This window comes from Trichomycterus rosablanca, chromosome 18, assembly GCF_030014385.1.
Source record: "Trichomycterus rosablanca isolate fTriRos1 chromosome 18, fTriRos1.hap1, whole genome shotgun sequence".
NCBI classification, from domain to species: domain Eukaryota; kingdom Metazoa; phylum Chordata; class Actinopteri; order Siluriformes; family Trichomycteridae; genus Trichomycterus; species Trichomycterus rosablanca.
In genome coordinates this window covers 13,093,970-13,109,889 of record NC_086005.1, presented here as the reverse complement: position 1 = coordinate 13,109,889, position 15,920 = coordinate 13,093,970, and the positions used below count along the sequence as shown (strand labels likewise).

General features: G+C 37.2%; 1 protein-coding gene across 1 annotated transcript in view; it reads left to right on the top strand.

Annotated features, from left to right (window-relative positions):
* si:ch211-176g13.8 (F-BAR and double SH3 domains protein 2) overlaps positions 1–15,920 on the top strand; it is a 76,598-nt gene that overhangs the window by 42,375 nt on the left and 18,303 nt on the right. The window contains exons 9-10 of the mRNA XM_063013732.1: positions 3,333–3,455; positions 14,707–14,802. Coding sequence (XP_062869802.1) covers positions 3,333–3,455; positions 14,707–14,802 — 219 coding nt within the window. The remainder of the gene's footprint in view (positions 1–3,332; positions 3,456–14,706; positions 14,803–15,920) is intronic.

Here is a 15,920-nt window from a genome sequence, read left to right as displayed (position 1 = left end):
ATGGGCCTCTTGGCTGCATCCCTGATCAGTCTTCTCCTTGTTTGAGCTGAAAGTTTAGAGGGACGGCCGGGTCTTGGTAGATTTGCAGTGGTCTGATACTCCTTCCATTTCAATATGATCGCTTGCACAGTGCTCCTTGAGATGTTTAAAGCTTGGGAAATCTTTTTGTATCCAAATCCGGCTTTAAACTTCTCCACAACAGTATCTCGGACCTGCCTGGTGTGTTCCTTGGTCTTCATGATGCTCTCTGCGCTTTAAACAGAACTCTGAGACTGTCACAGAGCAGGTGCATTTATACGGAGACTTGATTACACACAGGTGGATTCTGTTTATCACCATCAGTCATTTAGGTCAACATTGGATCATTCAGAGATCCTCACTGAACTTCTGGAGTGAGTTTGCTGCACTGAAAGTAAAGGGGCTGAATAATATTGCACGCCCCACTTTTTAGTTTTTTATTTCTAAAAAAAGTTTAAAATATCCAATAAATTTCGTTCCACTTCACGATTGTGTCCCACTTGTTGTTGATTCTTCACAAAAAATTACAATTTCATATAGTTATGTTTGAAGCCTGAAATGTGGCAAAAGGTTGAAAAGTTCAAGGGGGCTGAATACTTTTGCAAGGCACTGTATATATATATATATATACAGTGTATCACAAAAGTGAGTACACCCCTCACATTTCTGCAAATATTTTATTATATCTTTTCATGGGACAACACTATAGACATGAAACTTGGATATAACTTAGAGTAGTCAGTGTACAGCTTGTATAGCAGTGTAGATTTACTGTCTTCTGAAAATAACTCAACACACAGCCATTAATGTCTAAATAGCTGGCAACATAAGTGAGTACACCCCACAGTGAACATGTCCAAATTGTGCCCAAAGTGTCAATATTTTGTGTGACCACCATTATTATCCAGCACTGCCTTAACCCTCCTGGGCATGGAATTCACCAGAGCTGCACAGGTTGCTACTGGAATCCTCTTCCACTCCTCCATGATGACATCATGGAGCTGGTGGATGTTAGACACCTTGAACTCCTCCACCTTCCACTTGAGGATGTGCCACAGGTGCTCAATTGGGTTTAGTCCATCACCTTTACCTTCAGCTTCCTCAGCAAGGCAGTTGTCATCTTGGAGGTTTTGTTTGGGGTCGTTATCCTGTTGGAAAACTGCCATGAGGCCCAGTTTTCGAAGGGAGGGGATCATGCTCTGTTTCAGAATGTCACAGTACATGTTGGAATTCATGTTTCCCTCAATGAACTGCAGCTCCCCAGTGCCAGCAACACTCATGCAGCCCAAGACCATGATGCTACCACCACCATGCTTGACTGTAGGCAAGATACAGTTGTCTTGGTACTTCTCACCAGGGCGCCGCCACACATGCTGGACACCATCTGAGCCAAACAAGTTTATCTTGGTCTCGTCAGACCACAGGGCATTCCAGTAATCCATGTTCTTGGACTGCTTGTCTTCAGCAAACTGTTTGCGGGCTTTCTTGTGCGTCAGCTTCCTTCTGGGATGACGACCATGCAGACCGAGTTGATGCAGTGTGCGGCGTATGGTCTGAGCACTGACAGGCTGACCTCCCACGTCTTCAACCTCTGCAGCAATGCTGGCAGCACTCATGTGTCTATTTTTTAAAGCCAACCTCTGGATATGACGCCGAACACGTGGACTCAACTTCTTTGGTCGACCCTGGCGAAGCCTGTTCCGAGTGGAACCTGTCCTGGAAAACCGCTGTATGACCTTGGCCACCATGCTGTAGCTCAGTTTCAGGGTGTTAGCAATCTTCTTATAGCCCAGGCCATCTTTGTGGAGAGCAACAATTCTATTTCTCACATCCTCAGAGAGTTCTTTGCCATGAGGTGCCATGTTGAATATCCAGTGGCCAGTATGAGAGAATTGTACCCAAAACACCAAATTTAACAGCCCTGCTCCCCATTTACACCTGGGACCTTGACACATGACACCAGGGAGGGACAACGACACATTTGGGCACAATTTGGACATGTTCACTGTGGGGTGTACTCACTTATGTTGCCAGCTATTTAGACATTAATGGCTGTGTGTTGAGTTATTTTCAGAAGACAGTAAATCTACACTGCTATACAAGCTGTACACTGACTACTCTAAGTTATATCCAAGTTTTATTTCTATAGTGTTGTCCCATGAAAAGATATAATGAAATATTTGCAGAAATGTGAGGGGTGTACTCACTTTTGTGATACACTGTATATATATATATACACACACACACACACACACACATACACATACTGTATATACTGATCAGCCATAACATTAAAACCACCTCCTTGTTTCTACACTCACTGTCCATTTTATCAGCTTTACTTACCATATAGAAGCACTTTGTAGTTCTACAATTACTGACTGTAGTCCATCTGTATGGTCAGGACTCTCCCAGGACCACCACAGAGTAGGTATTATTTGGGAGGTGGATCATTCTCAGCATTGCAGTAACACTGACATGGTGGTGGTGTGTTAGTGTGTGTTGTGCTGGTATGAGTGGATAAAGATCTCAAAGATGACCAACTCAAACAGCAGCAATAGATGAGCGATCGTCTCTGACTTTATGTCTACAAGGTGGACCAACTAGGTAGGAGTGTCTAATAGAGTGGACAGTGAGTGGACACGGTATTTAAAAACTCCAGCAGCGCTGCTGCGTCTGATCCACTCATACCAGCACAACACACACTAACACACCACCACCATGTTTTTGTCACTGCAGTGCTGAGAATGATCCACCACCTAAATAATACCTGCTCTGTGGTGGTCCTGTGGGGGTCCTGACCATTGAAGAACAGAAAGAAAGCAGGCTAAAAAGTATGTAGAGAAACAGATGGACTACAGTCAGTAATTGTAGAGCTACAAAGTGCTCATACATGGTAAGTGTAGCTGATAAAATGGACAGTGAGTGTGGAAACAAGGAGGTGGTTTTAATGTTATGGATGATCGGTGTATATGATTTTACATTCAGTAGTTTTTAATCACACAGTGTAGTGCTACTGGTGTTTCTTTTGTTTGTATAAGTGTATGTAAAATAACAGAATTACAGGCTCATTTCATATTGTAATGCATTTAAATACTTTTATCTAAATGCTTTGGTTATTTGATCATCATGACAAATCATGTTGGACTGGCGTAAAATTATTTTTTGCTGTTGTCATGCTAATGAAAAAGCCAAGTCTGTATCACATAAGAAAAAAGATCAGCTTCAAACCACTCTTCCTGCAGTGTAATTGTAGTCTTGGTGTTTTCATATAACGCAGCTGTAGACACTGTGTTGTTTTTTTTTAACCTCAGACTCTGGATGGCAGCGTGTATGATCACATGAAAGGCTATCTGGTTTCACTCTGTCAAACAGAGCTGGATGCGTCCCATGTTGTCCAGGACACCTTCAACTTCCTGCTGGAGAAATCGAGTGAAGTAAGTCTACATACACACACACACACACACACACACACACACACACACACACACACACACACACACACACACACACACACACACACACACACACACTCAGTCTCGTGTCTTGTTAAAGCATGTAGACAGCTCAGTGGCCCCAGGGGAGCTGTACTAAATAGCATTAAAAGCAGCCAGAACCAATTCCAGTGCCTACACAATGGTGGTCTCACATTTATTTTTATACAGCAACTGGGATTTTAACTAAACCAGGATGTGGAATGTTTGGTTTAAAAATAGGGTTTTAAAATTAAATGTATGTTTACATTTGGGGTAAAAAGTAATGGCCAGTTTCCAGTTTGCCAAAAGTAAACAGTTAATTTTAGCAAATTAAACACAGAATGGCCTCCCTGTAATTTTAAATAAAACATTTAAAGGAGTTTTTTCTTCAAAATACAGTATAAAAATAAACATGATCCGGTCTTAACATGGCATGTCTGAGGTGTCTTGTGTTTCTTTAAGGGGCAACAGTCACATTTGGCTAGATTTTAATATAAGAACAGGTCGTGTAAAGCTACAGCTTGTTTCTACACTCACTGTATATTTTATCAGCTCCACTTACCATATAGAAGCACTGTGTAGTTCTACAATTACTGACTGTAGTCCATCTGTTTCTCTACATACTTTTTAGCCTGTTTTCACCCTGTTCTTCAATGGTCAGGACCACCACAGAGTAGGTATTATGGACAAGGACATGGTGGTGGTGTGTTAGTGTGTGTTGTGCTGGTTTGAGCGGATCAGACACAGCAGCGCTGCTGGAGTTTTTAAATACCGTGTCCACTCTATTAGACACTCCTACCTAGTTGGTCCACCTTGTAGATGTAAAGTCAGATACGATCGCTCATCTATTGCTGCTGTTTGAGTTGGTCATCTTCTAGACCTTCATCAGTGGTCACAGGACGCTGCTTATGGGGTGCTGTTGGCTGGATGTTTTGGGTTGGTGGACTATTCTCAGTCCAGCAGTGAGTGAGGTGTGTCTTATCCACTCATACCAGCACAACACACACTAACACATCACCACCATGTCAGCGTTACTGCAGTGCTGAGAATAACCCACCACCCAAATAATACCTGCTCTGGGAGAGTCCTGACTATTGAAGAACAGCATGAAAGGGGGCTAACAAAGCATGCAGAGAATTGTAGAACCACAAATTGCTTCTATATGGCAAGTAAAGCTGATAAGGAGGTGGTTTTAATGTTATGGCTGATCAGCGTATATTTCTCATCATGTATTTGTTCACATTGCCACAATGATTCTTAAAAGTCGAGTTCTCATCTCTTGATGATCCAGACAAAAGGATGTCATTGGTCTATTTTTCTTGAGCATTTCATAAATTGTCACAAAGCTCTTGAAATACAGTCAAACATGATTATTCTCTTATAAATTATTGTAAAGGAAAATAATGGACAGAGAAGATACTTGTTATTGAGTTGTATTTAGAAAGCCAAGCATTCCCTCAGTTCTACTATATTATACTGAGGTACCCTGCTGTGTTGGTCTGATTTGGAGGCTGTCATCTGACACGATGATCCTTTAAGGCTTTTTCCATTCGTCTCAGCGTGACCCTATCATTGGTCTAGTGTGTCTTTTCTGAGGTGTGTGTTCACACAGAGTATAGTTTCAAAACACATACACACACACAACCAGAAGTCATTCCCCACACTACATCAAGATAACGTGCTTAGATAGGATCCATAGATGTTGCTGTGATGGTTGTGTGTAGTTATGATATAGATTCTTGATGATGAATAACTTTGTCTGTTAAAGTTCAAACAGTTTGACACTTCTCACTCTGATAACATCTATCTGAAGCTAAAGGTACAGATAATGAATAATGTTAACTGAAACAATAGTTTGTGGTTTGGAGCAGTTTTGCCCACAACATAAGCTTTATTAATGTAAATGATGAAACTTAATGAACTCACTCACGGGGTGCTGGAGCCTATCCCAGCTTTTCAAAGGGCGCAAGGCACACAGTAACACCCTGGACGGGGCACCGGTCCATCGCAGGGCAGACACACATACACACACCCAGTCACCTATTGGGCAAGTCAGTGTCTCCAATTAACCTGACTGCATGTTTTTTGGACTGTGGGAGGAAACCGGAGCTCCCGGAGGAAACCCACGCAGACAACATGCAAACACACAAAAAGGACCCGGACCGCCCCATCTGGAGATCGAACCCAGGACCTTCTCGCTGTGAGGCAACAGTGCTACCCACCGAGCCACCGTGCAGCCCCTACTTAATAAACATAATAATTTAATAATAAACCTAATAAACTTAATAATAATAATTATTATTATGTTTGTATATCTCCACAATGTGATCACTACTACACTAATGTGGAATACCTTTTACAATGTGATCACTGTACTACACTAATGTGGAATACCTTTTACAATGTGATCACTACTACACTAATGTAGAATACCTTTTACAATGTGATCACTACTACACTAATGTGGAATACCTTTTACAATGTGATCACTACTACACTAATGTGGAATACCTTTTACAATGTGATCACTACTACACTAATGTAGAATACCTTTTACAATGTGATCACTACTACACTAATGTGGAATACCTTTTACAATGTGATCACTACTACACTAATGTGGAATACCTTTTACAATGTGATCGCTGTACTACACTAATGTGGAATACCTTTTACAATGTGATCACTGTACTACACTAATGTGGAATACCTTTTACAATGTGATCACTGTACTACACTAATGTAGAATACCTTTTACAATGTGATCACTACTACACTAATGTGGAATACCTTTTACAATGTGATCACTGTACTACACTAATGTGGAATACCTTTTACAATGTGATCACTACTACACTAATGTGGAATACCTTTTACAATGTGATCACTGTACTACACTAATGTGGAATACCTTTTACAATGTGATCGCTGTACTACACTAATGTGGAATACCTTTTACAATGTGATCACTACTACACTAATGTGGAATACCTTTTACCATGTGATCACTACTACACTAATGTGGAATAAATTTTACAATGTGATCACTACTACACTAATGTGGAATACCTTTTACAATGTGATCACTGTACTACACTAATGTGGAATACCTTTTACAATGTGATCACTGTACTACACTAATGTGGAATACCTTTTACAATGTGATCACTACTACACTAATGTGGAATAAATTTTACAATGTGATCACTACTACACTAATGTGGAATACCTTTTACAATGTGATCACTGTACTACACTAATGTGGAATACCTTTTACAATGTGATCACTGTACTACACTAATGTGGAATACCTTTTACAATGTGATCACTACTACACTAATGTGGAATAAATTTTACAATGTGATCACTACTACACTAATGTGGAATACCTTTTACAATGTGATCACTACTACACTAATGTGGAATACCTTTTACAATGATCACTACTACACTAATGTGGAATACCTTTTACAATGTGATCACTGTACTACACTAATGTGGAATACCTTTTACCATGTGATCACTACTACACTAATGTGGAATACCTTTTACCATGTGATCACTGTACTACACTAATGTGGAATACCTTTTACCATGTGATCACTACTACACTAATGTGGAATACCTTTTACCATGTGATCACTGTACTACACTAATGTGGAATACCTTTTACAATGTGATCACTACTACACTAATGTGGAATACCTTTTACAATGTGATCACTACTACACTAATGTGGAATACCTTTTACAATGTGATCACTACTACACTAATGTGGAATACCTTTTACAATGTGATCACTACTACAATAATGTGGAATACCTTTTACAATGTGATCACTGTACTACACTAATGTGGAATACCTTTTACAATGTGATCACTGTACTACACTAATGTGGAATACCTTTTACAATGTGATCACTACTACACTAATGTGGAATACCTTTTACAATGTGATCACTACTACACTAATGTGGAATACCTTTTACAATGTGATCACTACTACACTAATGTGGAATACCTTTTACAATGTGATCACTACTACACTAATGTGGAATACCTTTTACAATGTGATCACTGTACTACACTAATGTGGAATACCTTTTACAATGTGATCACTACTACACTAATGTGGAATACCTTTTACAATGTGATCACTACTACACTAATGTGGAATACCTTTTACAATGTGATCACTGTACTACACTAATGTGGAATACCTTTTACAATGTGATCACTACTACACTAATGTGGAATACCTTTTACAATGTGATCACTGTACTACACTAATGTGGATTACCTTTTACAATGTGATCACTACTACACTAATGTGGAATACCTTTTACAATGTGATCACTACTACACTAATGTGGAATACCTTTTACAATGTGATCACTACTACACTAATGTGGAATACCTTTTACAATGTGATCACTGTACTACACTAATGTGGAATACATTTTACAATGTGATCACTGTACTACACTAATGGGGAATACCTTTTACAATGTGATCACTACTACACTAATGTGGAATACCTTTTACAATGTGATCACTACTACACTAATGTGGAATACCTTTTACAATGTGATCACTACTACACTAATGTGGAATACCTTTTACAATGTGATCACTGTACTACACTAATGTGGAATACCTTTTACAATGGGATCACTGTACTACACTAATGTGGAATACCTTTTACAATGTGATCACTGTACTACACTAATGTGGAATACCTTTTACAATGTGATCACTACTACACTAATGTGGAATACCTTTTACAATGTGATCACTACTACACTAATGTGGAATACCTTTTACAATGTGATCACTACTACACTAATGTGGAATACCTTTTACAATGTGATCACTACTACACTAATGTGGAATACCTTTTACAATGATCACTACTACACTAATGTGGAATACCTTTTACAATGTGATCACTGTACTACACTAATGTGGAATACCTTTTACCATGTGATCACTACTACACTAATGTGGAATACCTTTTACCATGTGATCACTGTACTACACTAATGTGGAATACCTTTTACCATGTGATCACTACTACACTAATGTGGAATACCTTTTACCATGTGATCACTGTACTACACTAATGTGGAATACCTTTTACAATGTGATCACTACTACACTAATGTGGAATACCTTTTACAATGTGATCACTACTACACTAATGTGGAATACCTTTTACAATGTGATCACTGTACTACACTAATGTGGAATACCTTTTACAATGTGATCACTACTACAATAATGTGGAATACCTTTTACAATGTGATCACTGTACTACACTAATGTGGAATACCTTTTACAATGTGATCACTGTACTACACTAATGTGGAATACCTTTTACAATGTGATCACTACTACACTAATGTGGAATACCTTTTACAATGTGATCACTACTACACTAATGTGGAATACCTTTTACAATGTGATCACTACTACACTAATGTGGAATACCTTTTACAATGTGATCACTACTACACTAATGTGGAATACCTTTTACAATGTGATCACTGTACTACACTAATGTGGAATACCTTTTACAATGTGATCACTACTACACTAATGTGGAATACCTTTTACAATGTGATCACTACTACACTAATGTGGAATACCTTTTACAATGTGATCACTGTACTACACTAATGTGGAATACCTTTTACAATGTGATCACTACTACACTAATGTGGAATACCTTTTACAATGTGATCACTGTACTACACTAATGTGGATTACCTTTTACAATGTGATCACTACTACACTAATGTGGAATACCTTTTACAATGTGATCACTACTACACTAATGTGGAATACCTTTTACAATGTGATCACTACTACACTAATGTGGAATACCTTTTACAATGTGATCACTGTACTACACTAATGTGGAATACATTTTACAATGTGATCACTGTACTACACTAATGGGGAATACCTTTTACAATGTGATCACTACTACACTAATGTGGAATACCTTTTACAATGTGATCACTACTACACTAATGTGGAATACCTTTTACAATGTGATCACTACTACACTAATGTGGAATACCTTTTACAATGTGATCACTGTACTACACTAATGTGGAATACCTTTTACAATGGGATCACTGTACTACACTAATGTGGAATACCTTTTACAATGTGATCACTGTACTACACTAATGTGGAATACCTTTTACAATGTGATCACTACTACACTAATGTGGAATACCTTTTACAATGTGATCACTACTACACTAATGTGGAATACCTTTTACAATGTGATCACTACTACACTAATGTGGAATACCTTTTACAATGTGATCACTGTACTACACTAATGTGGAATACCTTTTACAATGTGATCACTACTACACTAATGTGGAATACCTTTTACAATGTGATCACTACTACACTAATGTGGAATACCTTTTACAATGTGATCACTACTACACTAATGTGGAATACCTTTTACAATGTGATCACTGTACTACACTAATGTGGAATACCTTTTACAATGGGATCACTGTACTACACTAATGTGGAATACCTTTTACAATGTGATCACTGTACTACACTAATGTGGAATACCTTTTACAATGTGATCACTACTACACTAATGTGGAATACCTTTTACAATGTGATCACTACTACACTAATGTGGAATACCTTTTACAATGTGATCACTACTACACTAATGTGGAATACCTTTTACAATGTGATCGCTGTACTACACTAATGTGGAATACCTTTTACAATGTGATCACTGTACTACACTAATGTGGAATACCTTTTACAATGTGATCACTACTACACTAATGTGGAATACCTTTTACAATGTGATCACTACTACACTAATGTGGAATACCTTTTACAATGTGATCACTACTACACTAATGTGGAATACCTTTTACAATGTGATCACTGTACTACACTAATGTGGAATACCTTTTACAATGTGATCACTGTACTACACTAATGTAGAATACCTTTTACAATGTGATCGCTGTACTACACTAATGTGGAATACCTTTTACAATGTGATCACTGTACTACACTAATGTGGAATACCTTTTACAATGTGATCACTACTACACTAATGTGGAATACCTTTTACAATGTGATCACTACTACACTAATGTGGAATACCTTTTACAATGTGATCACTGTACTACACTAATGTGGAATACCTTTTACAATGTGATCACTGTACTACACTAATGTGGAATACCTTTTACAATGTGATCACTGTACTACACTAATGTGGAATACCTTTTACAATGTGATCACTACTACACTAATGTGGAATACCTTTTACAATGTGATCACTACTACACTAATGTGGAATACCTTTTACAATGTGATCACTACTACACTAATGTGGAATACCTTTTACAATGTGATCACTACTACACTAATGTGGAATACCTTTTACAATGTGATCACTACTACACTAATGTGGAATACCTTTTACAATGATCACTACTACACTAATGTGGAATACCTTTTACAATGTGATCACTGTACTACACTAATGGGGAATACCTTTTACAATGTGATCACTGTACTACACTAATGTGGAATACCTTTTACCATGTGATCACTGTACTACACTAATGTGGAATACCTTTTACAATGTGATCACTACTACACTAATGTGGAATACCTTTTACAATGTGATCACTACTACACTAATGTGGAATACCTTTTACAATGTGATCACTACTACACTAATGTGGAATACCTTTTACCATGTGATCACTGTACTACACTAATGTGGAATACCTTGTACAATGTGATCACTACTACACTAATGTGGAATACCTTTTACAATGTGATCACTACTACACTAATGTGGAATACCTTTTACCATGTGATCACTGTACTACACTAATGTGGAATACCTTTTACCATGTGATCACTGTACTACACTAATGTGGAATACCTTTTACCATGTGATCACTACTACACTAATGTGGAATACCTTTTACAATGTGATCACTGTACTACACTAATGTGGAATACCTTTTACAATGTGATCACTGTACTACACTAATGTGGAATACCTTTTACCATGTGATCACTACTACACTAATGTGGAATACCTTTTACAATGTGATCACTGTACTACACTAATGTGGAATACCTTTTACCATGTGATCACTGTACTACACTAATGTGGAATACGTTTTACAATGTGATCACTGTACTACACTAATGTGGAATACGTTTTACAATGTGATCACTACTACACTAATGTGGAATACCTTTTACAATGTGATCACTGTACTACACTAATGTGGAATACCTTTTACCATGTGATCACTGTACTACACTAATGTGGAATACGTTTTACAATGTGATCACTACTACACTAATGTGGAATACCTTTTACAATGTGATCACTGTACTACACTAATGTGGAATACCTTTTACCATGTGATCACTGTACTACACTAATGTGGAATACCTTTTACAATGTGATCACTACTACACTAATGTGGAATACCTTTTACAATGTGATCACTGTACTACACTAATGTGGAATACGTTTTACAATGTGATCACTACTACGCTAATGTGGAATACCTTTTACAATGTGATCACTACTACACTAATGTGGAATACCTTTTACAATGTGATCACTACTACACTAATGTGGAATACCTTTTACAATGTGATCACTACTACACTAATGTGGAATACCTTTTACAATGTGATCACTACTACACTAATGTGGAATACCTTTTACAATGTGATCACTGTACTACACTAATGTGGAATACCTTTTACAATGTGATCACTACTACACTAATGTGGAATACCTTTTACAATGTGATCACTACTACACTAATGTGGAATACCTTTTACAATGTGATCACTGTACTACACTAATGTGGAATACCTTTTACAATGTGATCACTACTACACTAATGTGGAATACCTTTTACAATGTGATCACTACTACACTAATGTGGAATACCTTTTACAATGTGATCACTGTACTACACTAATGTGGAATACCTTTTACAATGTGATCACTGTACTACACTAATGTGGAATACCTTTTACAATGTGATCACTGTACTACACTAATGTGGAATACCTTTTACAATGTGATCACTACTACACTAATGTGGAATACCTTTTACAATGTGATCACTGTACTACACTAATGTGGAATACCTTTTACAATGTCATCACTACTACACTAATGTGGAATACCTTTTACAATGTGATCACTGTACTACACTAATGTGGAATACCTTTTACAATGTGATCACTACTACACTAATGTGGAATACCTTTTACAATGTGATCACTACTACACTAATGTGGAATACCTTTTACAATGTGATCACTACTACACTAATGTGGAATACCTTTTACAATGTGATCACTGTACTACACTAATGTGGAATACCTTTTACAATGTGATCACTACTACACTAATGTGGAATACCTTTTACCATGTGATCACTGTACTACACTAATGTGGAATACCTTTTACAATGTGATCACTGTACTACACTAATGTGGAATACCTTTTACAATGTGATCACTACTACACTAATGTGGAATACCTTTTACAATGTGATCACTACTACACTAATGTGGAATACCTTTTACAATGTGATCACTACTACACTAATGTGGAATACCTTTTACCATGTGATCACTGTACTACACTAATGTGGAATACCTTTTACAATGTGATCACTGTACTACACTAATGTGGAATACCTTTTACAATGTGATCACTGTACTACAGTAATGTGGAATACCTTTTACAATGTGATCACTACTACACTAATGTGGAATACCTTTTACAATGTGATCACTACTACACTAATGTGGAATACCTTTTACAATGTGATCACTGTACTACACTAATGTGGAATACCTTTTACAATGTGATCACTGTACTACACTAATGTGGAATACCTTTTACAATGTGATCACTACTACACTAATGTGGAATACCTTTTACAATGTGATCACTGTACTACACTAATGTGGAATACCTTTTACAATGTGATCACTACTACACTAATGTGGAATACCTTTTACAATGTGATCACTACTACACTAATGTGGAATACCTTTTACAATGTGATCACTACTACACTAATGTGGAATACCTTTTACAATGTGATCACTACACTAATGTGGAATACCTTTTACAATGTGATCACTGTACTACACTAATGTGGAATACCTTTTACAATGTGATCACTACTACACTAATGTGGAATACCTTTTACAATGTGATCACTACTACACTAATGTGGAATACCTTTTACAATGTGATCACTGTACTACACTAATGTGGAATATTTATTGAACTTTTAAAAAAACGCATTTTTTGTAAATTGTTTGTATGTATCTTTTTATATATCTTTACATTTCTTTTTATTATATGTATAAACATTTTATGTCTATATTATTGAAGCTGCTGTAACATTTTCCCCCTGTGGGTTAATAAGAAGCTTATTTCATATAACAATAATAATAATAATAATCTATTCTATTTAGAACCTTAAAACATTAAATATAGTAAATACTTCAAATATATTTAACTTTACTTTTTTACCAAGTGAAGTGCAGTTAATTTGTTTTACACAGCAGCAGTCGCCTGAAGCTATTCAAGAATCAAATGTTGCACTGTATTTTACTAATCATTGTAAATATTTGTAAATCATTTGTAAACTTAATGTTAATTAGAATGGCACCAAGTTAGCAAATGTAGTGTACTTGTTTAGTAATTCATCTGCCTGAATTCTGGTGGTAGAATCCCAATATTGGCTGATAGTATCATCCAACCTAGATATTGGTCAGGCCTGTATATTACCCATACCCAAATGCTAAGTCTTTAGTCATTCACCTTTTTGCTGAGCAAAAGAAACTAATTGCAGGTTTCCACTTTAGTCCAAGGTGCACAATCCAGCTAAAACAGCAGCAATAGTTCACTCTCTCTGTACAGTCCAACGTTTTAGGACTGAGGATTTTGCATGTAGTCTCATTTGCCACCCGAAAATGTAGTCACATTTGGTCAGATCCAGATCATGTGCAGATTGGTCTACTTGTGTAGATTGAAATGCTGATGAGAGTAGGCCAATATTTTAAATGCTTTAGAACTGCTTTTAGAGTTGGTAATGAGCTTTAAACAAATAACTCATCTCTTCTTTAATTACAGGTAATACAGGATTTTCACCAGGAGCTTTTTATCCAGGAGAACTCTGTGTTTCAGAAAGCTGCAACGTTCAGCTTTCATCCCTGTGATAATGATTCGGTAAGTTCTTCTCTTTCAACTCCTTATTAAAGGTACATGTCAAAAAACAGCACCAACACAAGCCACTGTTATCATTGTATACATTTAATGCAGTCTAAAGTAAATGTTTCAATGTTTCATTTGTTTATTGGTTTGGATTTGGTGTTAAATTACAACATGGGAGCAAGAAAATATAGTATAGTCTGTTGTCTGAATGGTATTCTGTGTAATAAAAGTATGAAATACAGGTGGAGTAAAAGGTATTTTATTAGGTGAGGAATCTATTGGCTGGTAATAGTATAACAGAAGACAGATTTACCTTCCTCCCCCATATAATTCAACCTTCCCCATATATTCAAATAATTCACTTCTGATTTTGTTATTTAATATACTTCCAGTCCATACATCCACTATAAATGTACAGTGGGGAGACAAATATATATTTATATTGATCTATTTTTGGTTTATTTTTCATGTCCATTGCTGGTATTTTATTTTGTTTACTTTCTTATGGTGTAAATTTTACCATGGTATTTCAGACCTGCATATGATATCCACTGCCACCCTACTCTGTTAGCCCTTTCTGCCCTGTTCTCCCACCTCTTGAGTTCTTTCCTCCTGGACCCAGTCCTCCACTCAGGCCTGGAACAGCCACACAGCATTATTTATACAAGCATCAAGCCTCTTTTTGTTTTTGATTTTGCTTTTCTTCGCCTCTTCAAACAAGTGCCACTCTGTTCCTAATGAAAATATTAGCGGCGTGGCACTTCCCTCCCCGAAGCGGAGTGGTCCAGAAAAACGTGGTCAGAAAGGAGAGAGGGCATAGCTGCACGGAAGGCTGTAAATGGGGCTTTGTGAGGATGCACTGGGCAGAAAGTGTGTAGTCTATCCTACTCGCCCCCGCCCCACTCACAACACTATGTGGCCAAATGTATGTGGACACTTGACCTTTTCAGTCTAAAACAGCTTTCAATCCTTATCGACTTTTTTGGCAAATTTGGAGCTTGTCTATGAATTTGTGCTAATTTAGTCAAATAAGCATTTGTGAGTTCAGGCACCGATGTTGCAGTTGATGTTCCAATTCATCCCAAAGGTGTTCATTGAGGTTGAGCTCAAGACTCTGTGCAGGCCACTGCAGT